The sequence below is a fragment of the Haemaphysalis longicornis genome, unplaced genomic scaffold (genome assembly GCF_048455015.1).
Source record: "Haemaphysalis longicornis isolate Haplotype H1 unplaced genomic scaffold, Haemaphysalis longicornis Haplotype H1 scaffold_2, whole genome shotgun sequence".
Classification (NCBI taxonomy): domain Eukaryota; kingdom Metazoa; phylum Arthropoda; class Arachnida; order Ixodida; family Ixodidae; genus Haemaphysalis; species Haemaphysalis longicornis.
In genome coordinates, this window is record NW_027526295.1 from 175,272,937 (window position 1) to 175,300,611 (window position 27,675).

At 46.0% G+C, this 27,675-nt stretch overlaps 2 protein-coding genes across 4 annotated transcripts in view; both read right to left on the bottom strand.

Annotated features, from left to right (window-relative positions):
- The window catches only part of Ap-1sigma (AP-1 complex subunit sigma-2), a 40,079-nt gene extending 37,671 nt beyond the window's left edge, over positions 1–2,408 (bottom strand). For all 3 annotated transcript variants that reach the window (XM_077698687.1, XM_077698689.1, XM_077698688.1), the window contains exon 1: positions 2,255–2,408. In XM_077698687.1, coding sequence (XP_077554813.1) covers positions 2,255–2,257 — 3 coding nt within the window. In that variant the 5' untranslated portion in view covers positions 2,258–2,408. The remainder of the gene's footprint in view (positions 1–2,254) is intronic.
- A 9,033-nt stretch (positions 2,409–11,441) lies between these two features.
- Positions 11,442–27,675, bottom strand: part of LOC144169500 (glypican-6-like) — a 125,311-nt gene continuing 109,077 nt past the window's right edge. The window contains exons 3-8 of the mRNA XM_077698690.1: positions 26,451–26,842; positions 23,850–24,015; positions 22,231–22,361; positions 20,549–20,838; positions 18,845–19,062; positions 11,442–17,072 (exon numbers count right to left, since the gene is read on the bottom strand). Of these exons, the coding sequence (XP_077554816.1) occupies positions 16,825–17,072; positions 18,845–19,062; positions 20,549–20,838; positions 22,231–22,361; positions 23,850–24,015; positions 26,451–26,842 (1,445 nt within the window). The 3' untranslated portion in view covers positions 11,442–16,824. The remainder of the gene's footprint in view (positions 17,073–18,844; positions 19,063–20,548; positions 20,839–22,230; positions 22,362–23,849; positions 24,016–26,450; positions 26,843–27,675) is intronic.

Below are 27,675 nucleotides of genomic sequence, written 5' to 3' on the forward strand. Positions count from 1 at the left end.
CATGGCTTGCGGCTCGCGAGGTGCTACTGGCGTCGTTGAAGTTCCCAGCGCTTGCTGCACTTCTTCTCTAATGACGTCGGTAAGAGAAGCGACTTGTGGTTGCGGCGGCGTCGGGAGCAGTTTCCGCAGCTCCTCCCTCACTATTTCGCGGATAGTGTCGCGTAGTGAGTCGGAGTTTATAGCGCTGGCACCAAGCGTCTCCGAAACCAGCGCATTGATTGGGCGGTCGTACTGCCTCGTTCTGATTTCGAGCGTCTTCTCCATCGCGGCGGCCTCAGACGCGAATTCGGACACGGTCTTGGGGGGGTTGCGAACAAGGCACGCGAAGAGCTCTTGCTTCACCCCTCGCATCAGAAACCGTAGTTTCTTTTCTTCCGTCATTCCTGGGTCCGCACGGCGGAAAAGTCGCTTCATTTCCTCGACGAAGATTACGACTCCTTCGTTCGGGTGTTGCGTTCGAGTTTCCAGTAAAATCGCAGCTCGTTCTTTTCTCACCACGGTCGTGAAGGTCTTAAGGAACTCGCTTTTGAATTGCGTCCAGTCGGTCAAGGCGCTCTCGTGGTTTTCAAACCAAGTTCGGGCTGCATCCTCCAAGTAAAAGAAAACATGCCGGAAGGTTTCTTCATCGTCCCACCTGTTGAAGATCCGCACGCGCTCCAGCTTCTCCAACCATTCCTCTGGATCTTCAGCGGGGGCTCCCCGGAACGATGGCGGTTCCCGGGGCTGCTGCAGCATGATTGGCGACGTTGTTTCTTGTACCATGGTGTTGGTTGCAGCGTTCCTTCTCTTGGGCCCTTCTGGCATCAAACCGAACTCGGGTGGTAAACCTTGCAGGCGGAGGCTGGCTCTTGTTGGACTGGCTTGGCGGCTTCCCGAGGTTGCAGTGGGCATGAAGGGTGCGTACCCCGCACCTCCACCAGATGTCACGAAGCCAAGGACGACGCAGTTGTCTTGCAGGAGAAACAAGTTTATTGGAGCGAACTTGTGCTCCCCTAACAACTCAAAAGAATACAGAGGCGGCGAAGCAGCGGTCAACAAAGTGACTTGCGTCAGCGAGCGTCGCAGAATCGAATGCCCCGGCGTCCGCACTGCAGGCTTTTTATCTTTCGGTGCGCGTGGTTCTCGAAACGTCGATTCACATCGAGAACATAGTAGATCCAAGAAGATTATTCTGGGCTGTTCACGTTAGATCGGAATGCTCTCCCTATCACGACAGATAACAGATGCGGCACAGAAAGAAAGAATGGAACACGCGCTTCCCTTGGCGCAGAGATAACACAGACCGGCGCAGCCGGGCGGTAAAAGCAAAACACAAATAAACAAACCCAATGTATGGTTCGCGGCAATATCAAAACAACTTAACTTGTTGTAGTTCCACTTGTTGAAATGTTGATACTTGATCTTTATCGCCGTATTGATGTACTTTTTTGGTCTTTTTAGGTTAACGAAAAACGCGCTGGGGGTGACGAAGACCCAGCAAGGCGACGGTACAGTGAGCTAATAGACTTGTCTTGCCGTGTCTTGCTGTGTCGTGTTGCTGTGTCTTAGTCCCCACCCCCCAAGCGCGTTTTTCGTTATGGATAACCAACTCCCCTAAGAAACCACACTCTTGTTGTTTAGGTTGTTTCGCATTGACTTTGCAATTTCGATCATGACGGTCTAGGTCGGGTTTACTGGTTAAGCTTAGTAGGGAAAGAATACAAAAAATAACCAATAACAATCAACCAGATAACAATCCATCAAACACTTCACTACCCCGGCAACCCAGCAAAACGCCCGCTTACCAACCCAGGGTGGAAGCAGTCTGTCTCAATTTTTACCCAGGTGACCAAAATTCTTCCGCTTCTTCTTCAATGACCAATTTTGTGAAAACAGCCTCAGAAGACACTTGTGGCGTTTATCGCTACTTACCGAAAACACGAAACCATAAAACATTACCGCGGTTTTCAGTTTGGAAAACCTTGGGTGAGTAACGCATTCGTGTCGGTGTCCCACCCGCTACAAAATCGATTTGAGTGTACAGGAATAAACATCATACGCAACGATCACGCATCCTTGTAATTAGAGGCCAAGGAGCGACTAGAGCCACTCGGAAGAAATTTCAATAACCTACACCGACATCGCACTACGAAACCTTTGATGCGAAACCCTTGAAACGTCAGCTTCCCGCACCACATCGCGATACGTTCAACACAGTTGGGAGCATTGCTGTATAAGCGAAGCGAAAGAAATGTCGCCTAAAAGTTTTACTCACCATCTTGTAGCAGTAGATCTAAAAAATATTTCTGAAATTTGGTGTAAGAGCATTTACAAAAGTCAAGTTCACGGAATGCCCGGCTCGACAGCCGCTTCCTGTCAGGCTTCCATTTGCATTCAGAGGGAACTCTGGGATAGCCAGATAAATCCTTTATTTTGCGATACACTTGCGTCATTTAAAAATTGCGCGAACGTTTCTTATTAACATTTATATTCAATTTAATTATCTTTTAACGCAAGCGTACTTTATTAATGTCAGAGCTCTTCCATTTCGAAACACCGCTTTAGAAGGGGAACGTCCATGGAACGTCACTCCATCAACTCCATGGGGGACGTGGGAAGTTTCGCAACCCTTGAACACTGTGACTGCTGTGACCGCTGTGACCAGAAGACCAAAGTTATTCGTCGAAAAATTCATTTCAGTAGTAGCTGAACTCGAGCCGATTGTATTCTGGTCTAACGTTGTCCCGACCATCTATCCTGGTCAAAGTAGTAGGAGTGAAATTTAGCATATGTTTATTCCATTTTGTTGCGCTTGGGTAAGCGTGGGTTTATAGGGGTATTTACAGTATTTATATGGAAGGGGAAAGTAAGAAATACCTTCATTTAATTGTCAACAGCCTGGCGATCTTCTGGGATCTTCAACGTCCGCCTAAATCTCGTACACACGGGCGTTTTTGCTTTTCGCCTCCATCAGAAAAGCGGCCGCCGCGGCGCGGAATCGAACCCGCGTCCTCGTGCTCAGCAGCACAACGCCTTAGCCATTGAGCCACCACGGCGGGTGGCCGTGGGCGTCGATCGTCTCCTATGTTTTGCTATTCTACTCCTGTCACCGACGACTGGTGCTACGGTGTCCAGGAGAGAGTAAAAAATACAGGAGGCGATGGAGAGAGAGCAGCAGCGCTCCAGCCAGTCCCAGTCGCACGTTGGTGAGGTGTCGGGGGTAACTCAAGAGTATAGGTCAGACCTAGTACGGCAAGTGTTGCAGCTGTACGGAACACTGGGGGTGGCCCCACGGCAGTGAAAGTGGTGGAGCATAAACTGGGCCACAAGCCAGTGCGGACTGCGCTGTGCCGAGATTAGCTGTGTTTCTGATGTTACCTTTAAAACTGTCCTGCAAAGTTTCGGCTGTCAGGCAGCGGGAATGCGTAGACCTTAAACAGCTCAGGAGGTGCCACCGGCAAAAGTTTTGCACGTCACAAAATGTTCAATCCATCTAAATGGCTGTGTCGAGCAAAGCGCCTACCCTCCTCATACGGCCCATCCATGCCCCTGCTAAACTTTGGTTGGGGTTTTACATGATGCACGTGAGATTTATCTTCGATGCTTTAACATGCACTGGAGGGTTACTGAGGGCACTAGAGCACTTCTTAATGGGTTATGGATGCTAAAGCATTATGTTTAGTCTAGTTGAACGCTGTGACGCCTTGCTTAATTCTGCCTCGTGTTGTGAAAGCTTTTTAATCTTGCCACTTGAGACGCTTTGCTTTGCGATCCGCCTTAACACTTTTCTAGGAGCTTCAATCTGTTTCCTATGCATTGCGCCACTGCTAGTTCCTGCCGCCAATGGCGGACTTGTCTGCTGGTCTATTCGCTTGTTCAGATGCATTCTTCTGCTTCCTCCATCTGCGCTCTACTGGCGTGGGTGACCACCTTTCATTTCTCCCGAGTTCAGGTTCGCGATGTGGAACACCTCATGCTATGGAACGCTTCCAAGGGGGCCATTTCTTGCTACTGCCGAGTTTAAGTTTATGCTGTACATTGCCGATCATTGTATGGAACACCTTGTGATATAGAATGCCTCTGATGGAGCAGTTTTTTGGTTACAAACACCGACGTGCATCGGACACCAGCTTTTTCGCTAGTGTCCAATTGGCATTCGCTTAAAAAATCACTAGCGCACCTAAGCACTTCTTATGATGCAGTGAATGCGAAAGCATCTGTGTACAGTTGTCGGACGAGTCCTCCCATTATCATCGTCATCCTTTCCCCTTTGCATCTTTATCTTAGTCTTCGTTACTATGATTGACAGCCTTGGCACCTTCAGCTTTGTTAGCCCTATGTCTATAATTAACGTTAGTCAGCCGTAATGCTGAGCTTTAATACGCTGAGCCAAGCTACATCAAATTCTGTGTACATCAAGCTGCGGTTACCCGCTGACGACAACAGAGTTCAAAACGTAATGATAAGCCTACTGCCAGGCCGGCACGTCTCCCAAATTCGCATTGCTAGTGGGACATATGCTTGGGCAGTGCCATACAATGGTAGGCTTCAGTAAATGCCACATGCTGGCGGTATACCAATGTCGGAGTTGCACATACCTACACTTGCATTGCAAAGTGGCATGTTTTTCTTTTTGCTCTGTTACTGTGATTTAAAGAAGCATTGGATGTTAATTTCCCTTGTTGGCCAGGATTAACGTTACGCAGTTGTAACGCTCAACCTTGCGGCATGCCAAGCTGCTTCAAACTCAGTGTACATCAAGCTATGCGCACCTGTTGATGACGTTAAGCATGTAACAACCCGCTGCGGTGGCTCATTGGCTATGGCGTCGTGCTGCTGGGCCCAAAGACGTGGGTTTGATTCCCGGCCGCAGCAGCAGCTTTGCCGATGGAGGCCAAAAACGAAAACGCCCGTGTTCGAGATTTCAGCACACGTAAAGATCCCCAGGTGGTGAAAACGAACTTGGAGCCCTCCACTACAGCGCACCTCATCGCCTGTGTAGCGTCAGCGTGTTAAACCCCACAATAAAAAAAAATCAATCAAAGTGTAATGTCGAGCACAACATCAGGCCTTCACATGCACCCGTGTTTACACGTCTGCAGTGTGGCATTGAGGATTCATAGAGTCAACGTAGAACTCTTCCTTGAGCCAGTAATTATTAAGAGCAATTCGTCTGTAGTGTTTAGGTTGAATGACCTTTGTTGCAATGGCCTATTAACTGTAAACAACAACACTGTGTTACTAGAAGCAAGGATGCAGTAGAAGGTCAGAAAAGTGGTTTGCCTTCAGACTACATGTAATATATAGTCTGTAGAGAATTTTAGCAGCCATTCTTTGCAGCGTATACTGTCAGCGTCTTGATCGTCAAGAATTAGTCGTCATTAATCGTAGCAAGAAATTATCCCCATTGGCCGTGAGATGGCACGTGTCTTTGCAGAGAATTGGCAAAGGATCTAGGAATGGTTATAGTAATGCGAGTGACCTTCCTTCTACCATAGTGCCAGCTTTCATAATGAGATGGCATTTTCGTTGCAGTGAGGGCAAATGACCGTGGAAGAAAGACAGAGGACTAATCATGACCCCTTCCTATGCACGAATGAATGAATTTATTCATTCATTCATTGAATGAATGAATGAAGGAAAGGAAAGACCACCAGCAGGCGTAAATTGTCACACCTAGGGGTGGACACCGGAACGCCTATGCACGAACTCAATGCTAAAATTGTGAAAGAGTGGTGTAAAACTGATGTCATTTGGGAAATCACCATGTGAAGGTCTAATATCTTTTGCAAAATTCTATTCACACTAAAACATGATGTTGCATCTTCAGTCATAGCCTGTGCTCAACGATGACGATTAAAATTTAAAAAAAAACTATTGTTCAGTTTTTGTGCATATACAATATGAAATCTCCAATTATCTTCCGAAGCATACAAGTGCAGTCACAGTCACGGCTGTTGCGTGGATTTGGTGTCAAGTGCCTGGCGTCAGGTGCATTCTGTGTTTACCAGTTACAATTACCCATAAGCAGGGGGGCGCTTAAAACTTGCATCACATGGGAGCTTCGCTAACATAGAAGTTCCAAGTGCTGCAATCTGTTTTTGAAGTGCACATTTTATTATAGTGTAGCATTAATTGTGTCTGGAGGAAATATGCACGAGAAAAACTGCTTCAACTCTACTGATGTCACACCCTGATACAGAAGTTTATTGTCTGAGGTGTTAAAAATGTAGACGGTAAAAAAATGATAAAAGATTTGTCATTTCTATTGAGATGGGGGTTGCCTAGCCAGCATGTCTGGGGCAGTAGTAGACATTGTTTCGCTCTGAGAAATGCACAGGTATTTCAAGTTTTCGTACTTGCTGACATTAGTGGCATTTTTTTGTGTTGTGAAATACGGTACATTCATTCAGAGCTTACTTTCTGCCTTGCCAGTGTAACCTCATTCTCGCACTGCCTGTGTATTATGCTATAATGTTTCACAAACATGGTGACACCAGAGTTGGAGAAGGACAACATGCCCGCATTTCATTTAGTCGAAGCGTTTCTGTGAAAGGAACCGTGCATTGAGAATAACATCTTTGAGAACGCACTAGAGCACCCAGCTGGAAAGAAAGAAGTGGGTTGATCATTATGAAGAGAATACAACAGCTTTCAACCTTGGATGCAGGGATTCTGGATCCCTGGATCCCAGGCAGAATTCTGGATAACCCCTGGACGGCAGAGACAGAGAAAACATTTTTTATTGATCTTTCGGATCCGTCGAAGTTCACGCCGCCGTGCAAAAGTGGAGATGACAGATTCCGACATCCGCCCATTGCATTTTATTTTATTTTACAAAACACACCACACTTAGAACTTATCATTTTATCTTTTCAACTTTGCCGCTCAGGTCCTATTCTAGGCAATTAACCGTTTATTGTCAAGGTTGCAGTCAGTCCAGAACTCACCACGGTCCCTTCCAGGTGTAATCTCGCATTCATTTTTCACATATATACCTATTCGCACGGATTGAGCAGTCCTCAGACAACCAGCCCTTGTACTACCTGCGAGTGAGGCCGAGAATGATCCCTTCTTCCCGCGCCTGCCCCCAAAATCAATGGTTCTGCACCTTGTTTTCCAATGCACTGAAGGAGACAAACTCGCCACAAACGTCATCATGACAGTGGGGCATATACAACGTACCACAACGCCGGGGCACCGATAAGGCGAACGTACGCAAGTGCGCAAGTGAGCAAAACCAAACTCAGTTTTTCGCACCACCTCTCAGCTGATAGGACCCTCGTTACATGGCTATGATGTAAAATAAAGGTGGCGCGGTAACTCCCGGCAGGATGCCAAATGCAATCGTCACAGCGAACATGGCAAACACCACGCAGCTGTGGGCCAATCCGTGCTTGTGAATGTTTACAGCCGCGGGTTCGAGCAAAGCTAGTCGTGGTTCGAGCGATCCAACGTCATACTAAGTCAAATTCCGCTTGCAGCTCATGAGGGTGCTTCCTGAGCATGAGATCTTCGTCTCTCCTCGCTTTGAACAGCCACAGTGGCAGTACTTCCGCAATAAGAGGCTGGGAGCGCAACTGGGGAAAAATCTCGTGCGGCCCCTTCGGAGATGCCGCTCGGCTCCAGATGCTCGCGGCGACCCGCGTGTAGAGAAAGAAATACTCGTTTCTTCGTATGAGGCATTGAATTTTGGTCTCTACTTCTGGTCTACAATCCGGAAGTCACGTGACACAAATGATGTTTATATCTTTGGGTAAAACAACAATAAATATCAAGAAAACTGACGCAGTATCAGAGTTGTTACTAAAAATTACATTTAAAGTGCGAGACTGTGAAACACTTGAGCTCATTTTGTGAACAAGCGAGATATCATGTGACTGCGGTGACCATCCATACGTGACTGGTAAAAAATGCAAAGGCTCATGGATACATTTTCTGCTCCCGCCACTTCCGGTTCGAGAGCTCTCTTGGCCTGCCGTACATCGGCATCTTTCACGCATGTGCGTTCGTGGTGTTTATCTGTTTCCAGCGGAAAAAAAAACTCATGCATTATGCATTCAATGAATAATCCAACTAGGGGCTTCTCTGAAAGGTAAGCGCTCTGTGACAATTAAACAATACGCACACACGCGCGTGGAAGCCGCCGACGTACGGAAGAGCAGGAGAGACCTTGAACCAGAAGTGGCGGGAGCAGATGACGTACCCACGAGCCTATGTGCTTTTTAACGGTCACCTATTGGCGGTGAGCGCGACCACGGGCAGCGCTGTGAAGCGAGTCTCCGTGACGTCGGCTTAGGGATTCTCGCATTTGTCATCTGCTTCACTCGGGCTTGCTCTCCCTGCTGTTTCTTCGCGCTCGGTTGACGTCTGATGCTTGTCCACAGCAGATTTTGCGTGAGCATAACTTTTTATCATAATAATAGACTTAAAATCGCATACACTAGCTGAGAGCGTGATTTAAAGTATATTTTTTGATACTGCTCCAGAAGAAACACTGCCAAAGTTGCCCCATTCCTTGCAAAGCCGGTCCTGTGCAGAGTGCGAAGAGTCGGAGCTAGGTGTCAGCTTCTGTATTCAGCAATCTTTGGAACAAAGAGAACAGCCAGCTGCAAATAACCGACAACAGCTAAAATGCGAGACCAAAACAAATTGCAGCCCTTTGGGGCTCTCAGCTTTGGCAGAAAGCATTTAATTGTATGTAAAACAAAACAGTTTTTGCAACCTTGCCGAAAGCTCAGAAGTGTTGTATCACATCACTTTATGTTTTCACTGCATGAAAGTATGCCGACATGTATTATGGGCCGCAAAAGCGGCTGGTTGAGTTCCAAATAATCTACTGTGTGCATAGGCACGTGCTGCTTTATACCAGGTTTCTAATCAGTATCGAGGCTCATTGAGCAAAACTACTCACGTCTACGGTAAAAATACAGTAACACTATGTTCGTTCAGGCCTGGAGAAATATTTCGGTACATTTCCGACAGCTATGTCTTCCCAATATTCAGATATGCATATAGTAAAACTGCACTCAAGAGGAGCAGGAGGAGAAAACTTTTTTTAACGGTAAAAATGAACTGGTTAGTGGGCGAGGTCCTCAGTCCAGGACAAGAAAGTAAGAGTAATTTTCTTCAATTCGTAGCATGCCATCCAGAGTAGGCCAGGATTTGTTCTTTACGCCTGGAAGGGTTGGAAAAACAATGAAGAACTGCTTGGACATATTAATCGGTTTCGATTCTTGTTATACTAGAAACCGGCACATATACTATTTATTGCGTTTGTGAGCGAGTATACGAAGCCTTCAACACCATAATCATATGATAACTGTTCGGGTTGAGAATCAGTCTGTTATGATAACGATGGTTAGGATAGAAATTTGGGGCACGAAAGCCGCCTTTGGGCACTCTGGACAACGTTGTCTGTGCCATTTCGCGGTGGCGTAGCACAAACATCCTTCTTGTATTTGCATGCGAATAAAGAATGCATGCTGTGGATATGCACCTTCTTGCACGCAGCCATAACGAAAGCCGATTAGTGAAGAACGGTACGTACGCTTACAGGCTGAAGAAAATATTCCCACAAACTTTGTGAGCCTCCAAAACATCCCAAAACTTTTTAATAGGATGTTTGTGGCGGGGCAGAAAAATTGGAGTGTTGGGCACAAGAAAAAAAAAAAAACATTCATCTGATGCAATCCAACAATAATTAAAGAAATACAAGACCGCCGTTTTATTTCTTGCTTTGCGATGCACGTGTAGGGGCCCGCTGCTTGGTACGTATAGCATTAGACTGTTGAGTCTTCATAAGAGCATCTCAAACATACTTTAGGGAAGCCTACGCATTTTGAATACTTATCGAAGAGCTCTGAGCGCTGATGTTCGTGAATAAGCTAGAAAGGACAAGCTACACACGAACTTCTGACCGATGCTCTGAAGAAAGTTGTTCTCTCTCTCTCTTCGTGTGTCGCAGACTTGTGCGGGATACAGCTTTAAATTATTCAGAGTTGTCAGAAGCTGGCAAAAATAAGTGAATTACTGGAAATACGCTTTTTAATGCACTAAAACATCAAAGCAGGCTATTCTGAGCACAGGCGCTGCTGTTCCTTTCAAGCGGAGTGTAGCAGGTGACGGCGGCGCGAGTCCCTAAGCCGACGTCAGAGCCAGAGGGCGCCAACTCACCGCCAACTGCCAAGCGTGATGCCGTCTCCTCCATGTGTCGTCTGCTGAACTAAGCTACCAGAGGGACCTAGCTCGCGAACAACACTAATCAATGCGCGTAATTTGCGATACCCATGGATGTTTCGACATATATTTCCACGCGGTAAATGCGAGCCAACACCTTACCCTTCTTGCACTTCTAGTCCGCCTAAATGGTAAAAAAAATTTCTATGCATAAGCATTCTTTTGGGAGTACCCACCAAGTGCGTGATGCAAAAAATGCACCACCTCGTATCTGCACAAAAATGTGTATTTTTTAAGGCCTGTTCACACTTGAGACGAAAGCGATGGGATTTCTTTCGCTTTAGTCTTTCGGCTATCGTTTTTGTCATTTGGTCTCGACCAATTTTTGTCGCCGTGGCAGAAATCGCGTCGCTTCGTTGCAAGTGTGAACGGGTCTTTACCTTTTGTTTCTTCATCTTACGGTGCGAATTACTTCTACTGGCTTTTATCTCCTGCACCGTGTTTGTGCCTTTGTTCGGGTTTGTTTTTTCGTCTAACGGTGGGAATTGCGTATTTGTGCATCCAATTTTGCATTTCCAGTTCATAATTGTGTGAATTTTGTGAAGCGGACACATCAGCTCCTCAAAGCCCCGATTCCTGGCCAGGGATTTATATGCAGCCCCCCCCTCTTCCCCCAGAAGGAATTCGACACCCCCCTAAAAAAGATTCCACAACCACAAATACCAGGCCCAGGGATTTATACACCCCCCCCCAACCCCCACACCCCCTAGCAGTCCCCCAACATTCCCCAGGAGGATTTCGACACCACCCCCAAAACTGAAATTCTGGATAAACCCCTACTTGGATGGCAGTCATGCAAAACGTCTCGTCATGTTAGGTAATATGCTACACTCACCTTTTGGAGAGAGACACTGAACCCCATCACCACCTCTATATAACCACTGTATCAGCAAGACTGCCATTTTGCTATTTTTAATGGGACGGTAATGACTACAATGAAGGGTCACAGTTTGATTCGCACTTATACACTCCGGAAGCATGGTAACGGCTTATTCGTGTGTAACCTATCCATATTTTTCTCGCAACCTAATGTCAACGGATCGTTCTTCACTTTGAAATATCATGGCTTGGTTGAATGAATTTGATTTCCTGCCTTTGCACTAAAACCAGGAATAACTTTTAGATGAAGCCTTCTACACGAGTGAAAACATTGAAAATAGGGTGGTACAATCGTGACTCTAGGTTCACAATGTGCAAATAATGAAGAGAGAGACAGCAGCAGATCATCAAAAAGCAATAAATTTCATTCATTTTGCATGTAAATATGTACACATACGTACACAAAAAAAAGGGAACATTCACGCACAACAAATATACAACCAAACTTGAGACGTCGTGATCAAAAGTAGTACAGTCAAACCAGCTCATAATGGCACCATTTACAATGAACTTGTGCTTGCTATGAACAAAGGCTAATTCACCGTTGGAGTATATCTTTTTTCCAACTGACGGCCATTTCCTACAAACTTCGGTTTTTATTAACAAATGTCACGATGTTTCACCAGGCTCAATATAAGCTGGTTCGACTGTACTTGCGACGGAAAGTGATCCTTCCCCCTGCATTTATAAGTTTGGCACTTCTGTATACGAATCATACAACACACTACAGTTAGATCACACCAGTCCAGCACGTAACGTCATTCCATTGCAAGAGGAAGGAGAAAGTACGAAAAAAAAAAGCACATCATCAACAGTGCCCACAAAGTATATGTACTTCGCATCACTGATCACAACCATTTATAGCCTGGTTGATTCCTGCATAATCTTTCTCTTCTTATGCTGCCCCAAGTTTTAACAGCATACCCATGCATCACAATAATGTGCGCACTCACTGCAACGTTTTTTCTTTGCTTCCAGGTCGTTATAGATGCAACGAAAGTGGGCTTTGTATAAATACGTACGCAATAAAATCATCATGAAACATTCATCCTAATATAAACAAGAACAACAACAACAAAAAGAGAACACTATAGGCACTCTTGCCAGCACGAAAAATGAAGTTACAACAGTGACAATACAGCAACTCAAAGCACGTCCTAAACCTACATAATAACTCGGAAGGGTATAGCGGCACAGCGCATTTGTTGCGGACGTCCTAATAAATAGCACACTGAAACGCTACACAGCCTACGCGATCGATTTACAGCACAAATCGCATACGGGGTGAAAAATGAACTGGGTTTATCAACGCAGGACCTTTGTGAGTAACAGACTACAACAAAAGGCAAGTTCACAAAACGTGTGTGTGTGGCATGCTTGCATGAATAAATAATTGAAATGCGTATAAACCTAAGCGTGTAATTAGTGGATATACTGACTCAACTAAAGAGCCAGCGTGGCATCCAAGGTCATTTTCGCAAGTGCAGAAAATGCAAATTACAAGAATGGCATTCGCAAATGTAGCTCTTCGTATGAAATACATTCGAATGAATTGAAATAATTCGTTAAGGAAAGTTCAAACAGCTGGCAGCAAACATTTTAAGAGAAGTCGTTAGTGACAGCGTCATTTCAGCACTGCCTCAGGAATGTGACTATAAAAACAAAGAAAAACAAAAGCACTAAGTGCAGCAATAAATAGTAATGGCATACATGGAACATCTTCATTGGAAAACATCTCAGCCTGCAAAACGGACTCAAGATACAGGGCAGTGCACATAGTGTGTTGGGCCCGGAAGTAAAAAAAAAAAAATGGTGATAAACACGTAAGAACACCAAAAAGCCTGGCATTGTGATATACGACTGTAAATCTTACAGAGGGAGTTCACCAAATGCTTCAAAATAGCAAAGAATGCCGGCTGATAGCGCCACTTGGCTAAAGGTTAAATCGCCAGAATTATCCTTGGTCAGACTTGACCAACTAGTGACCAAGACCAACCAAGCTCATAGGTCTCACGTAGGAGATTTTTCAGTTTTTTGGTGTTACAAGGTAGTGAAAATGTTGGGTGAAGAAGACAAAGGGAAGTCTTTGTTCAAGAGTGACGCTGTGTCCAATGGTGCGAAAACTCTGGCTTCTGAAAAACACACCAAGGGCTAAAGCGGCATCTCTCAGTGAAGACAAAACAGTAATTTCCCTTCTTGGATTAAAAGATTCCAAGATGACAAAAAATTGTGGCCTCGCTAAGCATAATCGAGACGGGACGATGTGTGCTTGTGCATTCAGATAAGCTTGGGCTAACGTAAAATGCAGCATGTAATACAGTGATTTTATTACAGAAAGGTGACAGTATGAACAAAAATGTTAGACTGCTGATCGTCAGTCAAGTCCTGAAAATGTTTTTTAATGCATCAGCTCTGAAAGCATTCAACAAGTGCAGCTTTTAGGTACTTCTGTGTGAAATAACTGTGGGTAATGCTGATTCAACAGCAATTTTAAATGACTTCGTGTATCCACTCTTTACAGTACCTAACTAGTATTCATCCCAGACATTTGTCTCCCGTCGTTTGAAGCCCTTGCAACTTAAACGCGGCTCCCTTTTGATACGACATTGGCCCACACATTTATAGTGTAAATTAACTTGCACAAAACAGTAAATTTCTGTAATATATAACCTGCACTCATTCTAACTGCTGTGCGAAAGAAAAGCTTTTTGATATGCATGTACATGGTAGTGTAGTGCCACATGTGAGCTTTGCGTTCTTGGCACAAAATAAGGTGTAACCACACTTAACTAAACTTTGAAAGTTTGCTACACGCACATGAAGTTGAAACTTCTAAGAGATAGAGATCTGACACTTTAGAAGTGTATCTGCTGCAGCAATTCTGATGCACTCATTCAATCACAAAGCATGGATGTGAACATCATTTACGCCAAACACTTAGTCGTAGTCATTCATAAAACGTGTGGTTGTGGTAAAGACTAATGATGGCTTTCTACCGCCACAAATGATGAACTGGTTCGTGACAAACAACATTCAACAACGGTACAGGATGTCTCCAAAATGTTTCTGTTTCCCTTTGAGCGTTGATTGCTCTTGAATTATAACACCCACAAATGCTGAGATGACTGAACTGATGTCACGTATAAAATTGAAGTTATACCGATATTTGTGACCTTTGTAGCACTTCGAAATGACATTCCTTATTGCTTTCCTTCTAGATTTGATACACATAGCTGCCGAAGGTATGGTGCAAAGTTGAGTATTACGTGATAAACTTTTAAAACTAAGGGTTGAACCGAGGTGAACGGGTAGAGACAAACCTTCTCGGAGAATGTAGACATGCTCTGAAACATTACTCGGTGCAACCTTGGCTTATCAATGCACTGTACATTTCATCAGTCCAGGCTTTGCAGCTATTTTGAGGGTGAGCCCCATTAATGCTCAATATAATTGACGCTAACGAAGAATTCATATTCACGGCAGCCCAGTCAAGTCTTCAAAATGACAACAACAAAGAAAGAAAAAAAAAAACAGACTACAGTTTCACATTCAAAATTTTCTCATTTGCTTTTACACAGTGTCTGGAAGAGTGTGAGACGACGGTAGAAAAATGCTGAAATATAGGGGGGGGGGACTGCAGTTGTGTCATCTCGCACTTTGCTACTTGTGCTGATTTCACAATTGTTACGCCAGGAAAGGGAGGGGAGGAACAGGGGGACAAGGAATTGGGGGGGACCCAAGATAATCGAGATAAATGTGCCAAACCCTGCACACAACCACCAATGCCCTGTGTTTTGAGCAGACAGAGCAAATACAAATGAGATAGGACAAATTCATTACGTCCCTCCACTTCTCCTTCAGAAGTTGAGCACTTCCCACGAGAAAAGTTTTCAGTCATTTCACCAATCGACGTGCAAGCACACATAATATCGTAGGAGGACTTAGTTGAATGCATTGGTGATTGGGTGCTCTGGCGGCGACAATGTAATGAACTCAACTGCAATTCAGGCACTTAAACATTCAAATAAATTTCCTCCCTAAAGACGTTGTTACATGTGCGTCCTAGAAACAGGGAAATGTTGGTTTAGGGGAATCTGAGTTAGTTGCTTTTGTGAGCAAAGACAGGAAGTGGCTTTCAGGAGCACACGACACACACATTCTACTTCCTAGTGCGATCACAAACTGGGCCTTGCGACACAGCCACGCTGCTTGGACGCCACGATAAAAACAGCAGCCTTTTTTTTTTTTGAGATAATGAGGCAGAGTGGCAAGTGACCCGGCACAAGTGATAATAAGGTTGCCTGGAGCAAGAATGGTAAATAAAAGGGTTAGAAAAAGAACTGCAGCCTTGCAAACTATAAGCGGGATGAATAACATTCTTGAAATTGGGGGGAGAGAAAGCTGAAGCACTGACATTTAAAAAACAGCAGGTGACGACATAGTGCAAACAATAATAATCAGGCAACCGGACACTGAACGAAAACGAGAGAGAAAACAAAAGCCGCGATTTTCGTATAACTAGTGCAGATATGTTGATGAAATGGGGGAAAACGCAAGGCCAAATTGTGGAAGTTCACACCTTCAGACGGCACGTCAAATTCAGTGGTTCACAGGGAAATGAGCGCGGGAGCTAGCAGCTTGGTTATTTCTCAAAAGCCCAGCTTTGTGAAGCAAATGTAAACATGCTCTTTTAACCACCTCATTATTGGGGCCGCCGAACACTTCTTGCTGTTCCTTATTGAGCGGGGCATAAAAAAAAAGGAAAGTTTAGGGGCACATTGAATTCATTTTTATACAGACACGAAGAGCAGGTAGGTCATCACATGAAGGAAACTAATGCAGCCTGCAGTCACTAGACATGGGGTGAAAAAAATTACAAGCCGAGCGTGGGTGTCTGCAGAAATTCTCTCAAGAAGGGGAACTTGGTGCATTCTGGCATGAATCAAATTACTGGCATTCAGATTAAGCTTAGAAACAGAAAAAAAGAAAAAGAAAGAAAGTAAGCTGTATAATTTAGCAGCACAATTCTGAGCAAAACTAGCACTGACACTGCTTCTGAGGTGTTCTGAATAGTGGAACTAAGGCTCTTCACAGCCTCAACCTCAGATCCAAGGGAGGGCGTACCTATGTCCCATCTTGCTGAGCCCCGCAGAGCCCTGCACAACTGTTCTCTTGTGCGTAAATTTTAAACAGGTAGGCGCCACCTTTGTCTCTTACATGCACTTTGCTGTCATGATTAAAAAAAAAAAAAAGCACATGAAGGACAGTTTGCCTGAGCCAGGGAGTTTTGAGGCCTTGCTCCCATCATCGCACCACACAGTCTCAATCGCACGTCCCTTTGACAAGTGTCCACACACACACACAAGCTTCTTTACCTCCCCAGATGCACACATGGGAGCTGGAGCAGTGTCACGCACAGCACGGCACCAGTTTCAGCAGTAGTGACCAGACGCCAATGCGAGAACTTGCACACGCACAACGAACAGACAGGGGTGGGGGTGTGAAGAGTGTGTCCTACAGAAGGTCGCTTGCCACACAGCAGCAGCAGCAGCATCACAGACACGACAGCACGTCAAAGTCTCCTCACGTGGTTGTCATGCAGGGCTCCATTCTGTCGCCGTCCCCCTTCTATTTTTTCATTCTTCTTCCTTGTTTCCCCTCAGGCACTAACAGCAGGCAGGCAACTCGGCTGCCGGGTAAAATGTGACGCAAGGTCGGAGGCGCGGATCAGACGCAGCGGGAAGAGAGGCACGTCTTGAGCAATAGAGCGACGGAGAGAAGCCATAGCGGCGCCTCGATCCCAGCCGCACGAGTCGATGAGCTCGTGCGTGGGGTCACGGGGTGCTTGGGTGAAGGAGCGGATGTCGGGAGAGAAACGCTGAAGAAGATGTCGGATACTGTGGATGTCCGTCCAGGTTCGTATTCGTCGTCTCCGCTGCCGCTGCCACTTCCACTGCCGATGTCGTCCAGATCAGCTGGAATGGAGAGTTGCGCGAGTTGTTACAGGTTGAACAGACTCATCTCTATATCTCACACCGAAATGTACACCAGCTATCGAAACTGCTTATAAGAAACCATTTTAGGAGAACACTAAGTGCCATTTTAACACCCACTGAATACAGCATGTTTTTTACATTGTACTGAGAAACTGGAGTCATTTTCTTAAAGATTTACTGATTTGATCGAGTAAATTTAAATTGTGGTACATAATCGTGCAATATCTGGAGAGAGAGAGAGAGACTGACTGCAAGCTGGCTTTCCTAAGATAAAGAAAATTCAGACAAAAGATGCAAATGAGAGAAAAGGAAGCAGAAGCAGTTCACCCAGTTAACAAAAAGCCCATGGTACTAGATGAGGACTTTGAGCATTGCATGCAGTTTATGATGGGTGATCCAGAATAAAACGCAAAAATGAAAATATGAGCCAGAATGCACATAGTTAAGTATATTGGATTATAAAGGTAGATGACTGGCACCGTTTTGATGTATAAAAAAAAATACTATGGCAACATTTTGAAGTAAACTGAGCAGAATATAGTGCACTCTGGCTGCATTGTACATTACATTTGAGCTTACATATGTATTTGGTGCTGTTTGCGCAAACAAAAGAAATCTACAACTCTTTCTTCAGCACTAAGCATAAGGTACTTCTTTGTGCAATGGCACCGTTATGATGCCATGATGAAGAATCTTGCTTAGCATGAAACATAAGAAGGATTGCAGTGCATGACATTTCTGTCTCCACAGGGGAATTACTGTCATATGTTAACCCAAAAAACCCTTTTCGTCTACTACAGATGAATCTTTGGACAAATCATCATCATCATGATCATCATCAGCCTATCTATGCTCACTGCAGGGCAAAGGCCTCTCCCATGGATCTCCAATTATGCCGGTCCTGTGGTAAACTGCGACCAATTTATCCCCACAAACTTCTTGATCTCCTCTGCCCATCTAACTTTCTGCCGCCCCCTGCCACACTTGCCTTCTCTAGGGATTCACTCTGTTACCCTTAATGACCAACGGTTATCTAGCCTTCGCATTACATGCCCTGCCCACGTCCATTTCTTCATAATTTCTACTAATACGTCCTTAACACGCGTTTGTTCCCTGACCCACTCCGCTCTCCTCTTGTTCCTTAATGTTAGCACCTATCATCTTCCATTCCATTGCTCGCTGAGTCGTCCTCAATTTAAGTTGAACTCTCTTAGTAAGCCCCCAAGTTTCTGCCCCTCAGGTGAGTACCAGTAAGATGCAGCTGCCATACACTTTCTTCTTCAGGGACAATGGTAGGCTGCCGTTCATTATCTGAGAATGCCTACTGAATGCACTCCACCCCATTCTTACTATTCTAATTATCTCTGCCTCATGGTTGGGATCTGAGGCCACCACTTGGCCTACGTAGATATACTCGCTCACCTCTTCCACTGCCTCGCCACCTATCTCAAACCGCTGTGCTGTCCCGAGGTTATTGATAATTACTTTGGTTTTCTGAATATTAATTTTCAGGCCCACGGTTCTACTCTACTTGCCCAGTGCGGTAAGCATGCTTTGCAATTCGTCCCCCAAGTTACTTGGACAAATATGAGCTCGCAAAGACACAAGAATCAAGCAGGTTCATGAAGGGTATTGCATTTATCAATTCTTTCCCTGCAATGCAAGCAACAACAAAACTGGGATAAGCAACGGCACAGCAAAGGGGGCAATGCATTCCGAGGAGTCCGTGATGGCTCAGCGAGTCCACTGACCCGAGTCCTGCCACTGGACGTCGTGGCCTCCGTAAGCGAGGTTGAGCTTGTTGGTGATGATCTTGAGCGTGAGGATGAGCTGGTTGATGACCACGTTGCTGCTGCTGCTGCTGTGCTCACTGCTGCCCCTGTGACCGCTGTGCGGCGGCTGCTGCTGGAACTGCTGGTGCGTTCCCCGGACCTTGGCATTTCCCGCCGTTTGATTTACTCCCTCCGACCTGCACAGGTGGCAAGACCAGGCAACAGATATTTAGCAAATGTTCGCATACAGTGGATGCACTTCTTACTTGACTTGTTGACATATGCATAATGTATGACTAGTTATTGTATAACTTTTGCCTGTTATTTTGTTATAATTTCCATTACAAGCCCCCTTACCCAATGCCCTGCTGGGCCTGTAAGGTACTTTGAACAAACAAACAAACAAACAAACAAACAAACAAACAAACACAACCCCGGGATTTGTGCCTTTCCACCCTAGCCAAAGGAATTCCCGATACATTGAGAAGACCTGCGAGAGAAAATCAAACTTGCTTGTAACAATATGGCGAAAGATACTGTATTTTGGAGGCCTTGTAAATTCTTTCCTACAGTGCCTGACAAAAGACAAGCATAAACACTGAAGCAAAGCTGGTTGGTTCTGCCTGAGTTACGTAGGGACAAACTTCCGGGAACATAAGTAAAAATTACGAGGACACCTGGGCACCCTTATGATGTAGTGAATGCGAAAGCATTATGGTGTCCGATTGCCAAACCTGTCCTCTTGTTCTCATCAGAGCGTGTCCTTTCATTATCGTGATCATCGACTTTCCCCTTCGTGTCTTTTTCATCGTCTATCCATTATCAAGCCTGAGAGCCTTGGTTATTCGCCCTTGATGGCCCTACATCTACAGTTAACATTGCATTCCCACGCTGAGCCTTGCAATGTGCCATGCAACATCAAAACAATCATACATCAAGTTTCGGATACTGGTTGCTAATAGAAAAGTTCAAAACGTATAAAGTTAGACCTAACATCGCGCCGGCGCTCCCCGCATTTGCACTACTCGCCTGGCGTCTATAGGGGCAGCACCGTACGATCACAGGCTTCAGTGGACACCGCGTGATGGTGCTTTGACACATACGCATGTTTGCATTGCCAAGCAAAACAAATTTCTTAGTGGGAACATGCTTTGCTGCTTGTCTAATTGCTACCTCTGTAATTAGCATGTCGAATTACTTACATAGGCCTCAGTACATGTCTCTAACACACGCTTTTTTAAATCGAAGGCCACAACATATTCGCTAAGTCCACCCTTACACAGATAGATCCATGAAGCCATAGTTGAATAGGGGATGCATGGTTGACCTGCATTCCAGGGGCTGTGGGTTAGATTGTCATCCAGAACCAATTTTCTTTTTAACTCAATTACAGCGCAATCTCGTTAAACCGTCCCCGCACAAGCTGTAGTTTCTTTTTGTACATAGTTAAGCCGCATCCCCGACTCGGTTTCCTTTCAGCCTAACGCAGTCGGACAAATCGCAGTGCTGGTTAGTACGTACTTTCTTCGCGACTGCGTCACGCACGGCTTAACGAGGTTTCACAACTTCATCTCTATTCTCTCTGCTACATCGGCTGTTGGTTTAGGAGCCGTTTCACAGGCATGCGGACAGGCAGAAATGCACAGCCTGCTGAAGCCACATCTGAGAAGAACAAGCGCTCACTTGGCCCGGTTGAGGCCGTCCCAGCACTCCTCCTGCGTGGGTGGGGGTGGCTGCTCGGAGGACGACTGCCGGCAGAGCCGGTCGGGCAGCTGCGACCAGAGGGACCGGGTGGCACGGATCTGCTTCTTGATGCCCTGCACCAGCCGGTCCATGCTGGTGCCCGCAGCGGTGGTGGGCCGCATAGCGGGCTGCTGACCGCCCCCGGCGCCGCCAAACTTGAGCGTCTCAAAGTTCAGCTCCTGGCCACTCCCGCGCCGCGCCAGCCGCAGCTTGCCACACTTGTCGTACAGCTGCGAAAACACGACAGAGGGCGAAAGGGGAACAAAATCAAAGCCGGTCCGCTCAGTGTGAAAGCTGTCAGTGCGAACCTCGGCATGGCTTCACCATTTTGTGCCCAACACTGCGGAAGCCAGTGGAGGCATTGTTTTGACCACCTCGCCGCCGGCGCTGAGCAGCTGGGCTGCCTGAAGGCATTAGGCCTACCGTTGCAGCGGAAATTTGATGACTCCCCAGTTAAAACGGAAAGACCATTTCTAGCAAGAAATCACAATTTCCAGCTTCATTTCTGACTAGATTTATAGATTCTAGTTGGAATCGACAGCTGCTAACTAGAAAAATTCTTAGTCTAGCTAGAGACGATTATTTCCAGCTTGCAGGTTTGTTTTTTTCTTCCAGTGGGACTGCCAAATGCTAGCTGGAAGTAACAGCTGCCAGAAAGAACAAAATCTCAATCCAGCTAGAAATGAGCTAGAAACTGAATCTTTAGCTAGATATTCTGCCTATTTCTAGCTGAAAATATTTCTAGCTAGAAGGAATTTCTGGTTCAATAACCCAGCTAGAAAAAAATATTTTCGCCTGGGCCGCTTTCAACAAAAGTCCTGATGGCGACTTCTATTGCAATCCTGGGCTATATCATCGACTCCTTTATTTATCATCGACTCCTTTATCATCGACTCCTTTATATCATCGACTTTATTTTCGGCAAGAGTGCCTTTCTTGGCAGCAGCCATGCCTGCATCTCTGGCTACGTGCATCAGTTTGTTAACGCGCCAGCCCCGTCGCCACTCGCCAGGCCGCGCGTGTAAAATGACGTCACATGTTCCTGACAAGCATTGGAGACGCACGGCTACGTCACTTCCTATTGGTACTTCGAGGTGATGTCACACCGATGTCCACTTGCTGCGAGCCACTCCTTGTGCTGTTCCATCGGTGCAATAAATAAGATCAAACTGAAGTACTGTATTTATTCGATTATAAGGCGGTCACTAATATAAGGCGAGGGTGCAGTTTGGAGAGTAAGAGGAAACTGCCTTAAAATATACTGAGCTTCGAATATAAGGCGGGGTATGACTTTGAGAATACAAATTTCGTAAAAAAACCTCGCCTTATATTCAAATAAATACGGTATGTTCCCCGCGTTGCAGGCCGCCTAAATTTCAGTCGGTGTATTCTGCCAAGGAAGGGAAACGAACTGTGTAATAAAATTACCATCGAAAATTGGCGTCAGTACCACATTTATGCTGTATTACTGCTTCGCATAGCACCCCACCCTTTTCTTAAAGCAACCAGCACCTCTTCACACCTGAAAACCATGTAGTTTATGGGCGAAAAAGAGTGTTTCGGAGGGAGTTATGAGCTGCTGCTGTTTCGCATGCTTTTGGTGCAGTAAACGGTTCACTTACCGTATCAAGAATGGTTGCTCTGTTCTCCTGGAAATCCATGATGGCTTCCGATATTTTCACTCCTATTGGGTTCACCACGGACTCGATGTTGAAGGAGCTCTCAAGGCGATTTGCCAGGTTCATGAGGGCATCTAAAGAAGACATCACAGATGATGGGTATATTTTAGTGGTGTAGCATTTGAAGTGCCTTTAGCCAAACAATTTGTCGAGCTACATGAGTACATGAAATACACAGGTGCTGCTGAAACTTCCAAACACCCATACATTGCAAACTATACTAGTCCATCATATCAAGAACATGATGAAAATATCTCTGATATGAATTTTTACTAGCCAATATGCAACAAAAGTGAAGCTGTCACACATGAAACGTAAAGTGGCCCTTTCCTTTAACTCGATAGGTTTTGTAGGAATGAACCTAGTGAACCCATTTATATCTCCAGGCTTTGTGTTCTGCTTACTCATTTTTTTTTTTTCCTTTTTGCACTAGTTACAAAAATATTCGCATAAGATAGTAGTTGCATGGTGAAAGGCTCGGAACCAGTGGCAGCATAAATCATGGGGGGGGGGGGGTTCTGTGCTTGTGCTTGGGCTGGGGGGGGACACCCCTTGCAGGCGTCCCTCCCCCTCCTTCGCTACGTTTGAGATTTAGCCTTCACACATCATATTTGAATTGCTTGACAATTAAGTATAGTGCACTCTCCATAAAACAATTCTAAAATGTGAAGCCCTTCCAAAGAGCCGAAATGAAATCCAAAAGTGAAAGCTGCTTCGTTCTTCGGACCCGCGCGCTCCAGCTTTTGGACCCTCTAAAAATGTCGAAAGCTAGGAAACACCTCCTAGGTGATTATTATTCATACTGCATGGAATATCGCTTATTCATCTTTTTTTTAACGCCTGCAATAAAACTGTGAAATTACGCGAGGGGAAAACCCATGCTCTTTCTTTATTTTACTTCAAAGCATGATAGTAATTTTTATATAGTTTAAAATACGACCTATGTTTACAAAAACCAAATGGCCACAACGGCAAGATGTGTGTCCCCTCTCGTGACTTCTCTGGATTTACACCACTGCCTGGGATGGATTCATCCAATGAAACTGCGAGTTAGTATTAAAACTCGAGGCAAAAGCAAGCAAACACGACTCCATTTCTTCCAGCACAAAAATTTGTGTAGGCATAAATGAGCAGAGCTCCCACTTGTAGGTGCATAAAAGCAGCACAGTAATAGTCCAGTGGCTGAAATTTCTTGAATTATTTTGAAGCAGATATGTAATGAACCCTGAAATGGCAATGAATAAATTCAGACAGCGCAAGGCAGGAGGAGTCCAAAGTCAACGAAAGGGGCCTTCATTCTGCCATAAACATGAAACAGGCTCGTGACGATGGTAATGATGTAGGGACAGACTGCTAACACACTGCAGTGGCATATAAGGAGCCTGACAAGCAAGCTATATGTACGCCCAGACATCTTACAAAGATTAAGGGGTGAGCACAGCCCAAAGAGTTAGAAATGGCCCTCTCATGTAATACTACATATACACCACTTACAGCATGCCGAGCAGACAAAATGCAGCAACGGAATCAGCACATCACACGAGGGGGGGCGGGGGACCTACCAATGAACATCCCCCACTCGGTGTCAAGCTCCATGTGGTGTGCAAGGCAGCCCCGCATGACGCTGTGGCAGTAGGAGGAGCAGGGCTTGAGGTTGGGCAGGCCATGGCAGTGCGGGCAGTAGCTCATCTTCATCAGCGCGTGGCTGCAGTTGGCCGAGGGGCCCACCTGCTCCACAAGGAAGGAAGGAAGGAAGGAAGGAGGAATGAATGAATGAATGAATGAATGAATGAATGAATGAATGAATGAATGAATGAATGAATGAATGAATAAATAAATAAATAAATCAGAAGTTCCCCTACAATCTCCGATTTTGGGTTCTCCTCCTGTATAGAATGCTACAGAATGTTTATTGTGAGTAATAAAAACATCGTTGAATTAGACAAATCAATCAGATAATCAATCAGTCAAATACTTTACTTTATTTCAGCCTCAATAGCCCGTGGACACAAAAGTTTAAGGCTAGTGTAGCCAGGCTGGGTAACTGCAGACTGCAAGGAGCAAGACGTTTTCGTTAGACCTGTACAGCAGAAGGCTAATCTTGCTAATCTACGGTGTTTCATGGTTTTTTTTTTATATATTCTAACAGTGACTGCAGTGCCACGACCACATAAATGCCAACATTGCAACTTTTGAGACTGTTATTAACCTTGCTGAGAACCCCAAAAAGTTGATCAAACCACAACATAGGCCCTGTTTCCTTACTTGCGAGACAGAAAAAAGGGGGTGTATACAGTCGAATCTCGATTGTTTGTGCCTGAAAGACTGCTAGAATCCGATCAAATTAAGCAGAAAATCGAATTCTTTGAATTAAGCCTAAGTCCGAAGCTTTTTACCCTGATGGAGCCTCAAACTTTTTTTCCAAAATAAGCTTTAAAAACAATCTCTAAGGCTAAATTAGCTAGAGTCAATTGCGCACAGGTGTGTGTGCGCATGAAGGGCGCTTCACGGAACTTCAAATGTAATTATTCTTTAATTAGCGAATCTGACCTTAATTGTTCTAAATAAATTGTACTGATTCTAAGTGTAATTTAACTTTGTTTTGTTAACAAACTTATCGCGAAACGGTTTCAGTGTATAATCACGGTACGGCCGTAGGGGCGGCTTTTCTGCCGAGCTTTCGAGCCCACATAATAGCTATGTTACAGGTATTAAGGAATCCCCCCCACCCCTCGCCCGTACGTTTGGTTCAGCGAGTGTATAATCGTAACATCGCGCAATTCTGGGCCTCCCACGAGTTGCCGCAGCGCTGAACCAGCACTGAGCCTCTCGGACGCTGCCCACTCTTCCAACCCGCTTGCTCGTCGTGGGATCGGCATTCATCGCTTCAACGACGGCATTCGAGCTACGCGCGGGTGGCCATTTTTTCAGGACCGCATAAAACACAATCGCTTTCTCTAAAGCACACACATATACCGAACTCCCAGAGTGAAGAAGCTCCAGAGAAATTTCGAGCGACTCCATTCGATTACGAAGGCGGCGGACGCTCCTCGGTCGTTTTCGACCTTCGCGCGAGCGCTGGGGACCTTCCGTGATCGGCCTTGCGTGACGGGCACAGCGCTCCGCACGCTACCGCGTATCCGTGAGAGCGAACGCGCATGCTGGCTTGCCGCACGACTAGCGGGTTGAGCGCATCCGCACGATATGCCATTGACACGTGGGAATCAAGAAAGAAAGAAAGAAAAAAACACACACACACGAAGTGTAGAGGGAATGAAATAAATCCGGCAGAGCACGATTATTCCGCAATTAGTCAAGGCACCGCCGGAATCGGAACGTAGTCGTGGTAAACCGCGTTAAGAAGGCGAATATATTGTTCATCACACTTGCAATACAGTTCTTATTAAGGTTAATCAGCGCAATTTTCAGATAGGGCGAATAGTATAATTTTTTTAACGCAGCATTATTTGGACACGATTTTTTTTTTTTTACATTAGGGAATCACGCTGGAAACACGCCTGCACGCAGATAAACTTCGCCCCTGATTTAAATAACGTCGACAGTGTATAGCGCTGAAGAACAGTCCACCCCAAACACGCAGTCCGCGTGTTTGCCACCAGCGGTTGCCGATCACAGCGAATGCTGTAACATGCGGCAAAAATAGAATTTTGTTCCCTTGAAGCTTCCAAACACCAACGCAAAGAGTTTAGTGCACAAATGCCGAAAATGCAGAGTTTTAGCGCAGCGGCTAGCGTACGCTAACGCTACGTCAGCGGGGCCGGGCGCCGATGCCTCCCCGAGCCCGCGCATTCGTCCCGGTGTGGTGTGGCCTCCTCGCCGCCCCGGCGTGCGCATGTGCACTCAGGTACCGGTAACTCGCCGCCGTAACGTTAGCGTGCTCTAGCCGCTATGCTATAAGTTGCGCAACGGTATTGGGGCACAAGCAGTTAGCGGCGAAACATATCCAGCAGGAACATCATTCCTGAGTGAAGAACACAACGCAAATAATCTACGATCAGTCGCGATGGCAAGCTGCAATACTGCTGCATCCAAGGATGTCTGTATCGCAGCCGCGGTACAGGCACTGCAGCCCTTGACTACGCATGCGCGTTCACGGTCGCCACGTTAGTGTTAGCCCCCTGGTAAAGACACGTAAAAGTTACCTCCATGACGCTCTGTATGACGTCCCTGCCGATGCCCAGCGCCTGCACGAAGGTGCGGGTGGCCACGAAGGAGCGCTTGACCTCGAGCGTCAGCTTCTGGGGCACGTCGCCGAAGGGGCGCAGCTCGTCGCGGTACTCGCTGACGCACTGCAGGTAGCGCTCGCTCAGCGCGTACTGCGAGTTCATCACCTGGAACATCTTGCGGTATAGTTCGAGGAAGAAGCCGTCCAGCGCGTCCACCAAGTCAACACCTCCCGTGCGGTAGTACTTCTCGAGCTGCTCGAACATGTCGTGAAAGATGTAGGAGTTGGTGTCGTACTGCATGCCGTACGTGCGCAGGAACATGCCGTGGAAGTCCTTCTTGGACGTCTTCAGCAGCTCCCGGAAGAACTCTGCGCGGACAGAGGGAGAGAAAACACGCGTATCATGGGCCGCCGTCACGAGCTCAATGTTCACAATGTTCAATGAACATTTATTTTTGTAACGTTCCTCTCCGTCCTCAATGTGGAGCAGCATCTCGCTCCTCGACACTAGTGTAGCGTTCATTTCCACCACCGCGTAGCAATGCATGGTTCAGTCGATCGGGATGTGAAAGTCTGCCATTTCTTTCACAGACGCTGTTAACATGGCCCGGCGTAGGCGAACGAGTCGCTTCCGTTACGGCGACAAGACTTGGACGATTTGCATGCATGTGTTTGGAGGTGATACGCTGAGCAGACAAGTTATGCTGTGGAGCCGGTTATGAGCACACAAAGCATCGCGCCACGATGGTGAAAGATGTTCGCAGGACAGCCAGCTTTACGCCCAAAAAACAAAAACAAAATATTTCGACGACTAAGCAACACAGCTGGCAAACTGAATAAAGTTTACTCTCTCTCTCTCTCTCTCTCTCTCTCTCTCTCGTCTCTCTCTCTCTCTCTCTCTCTCTCTCTCTCTCTCTCTCTCTCTCTCCCTCTCTCTCTCTCTCTCCTCTCTCTCTCTCTCTCTCTCTCTCTCTCTCTCTCTCTCTCTCTCTCTCTCTCTCTCTCTCTCTCTCTCTCTCTCTCTCGCGCGCGCGCGCGCGCGCGCGCGCGCGAATGCAGGCCAACACTGCTCCCAACGCGCCCCCTGAAAACTCCCAGTTGGAGGAAATAATATACTCCCAACGGTCTTCCTGAAAACTCCCAACTCCCATATGCTACTGAATAAACTGCGGAAATAGTGGGAGTAAGGAGATACTCCCATT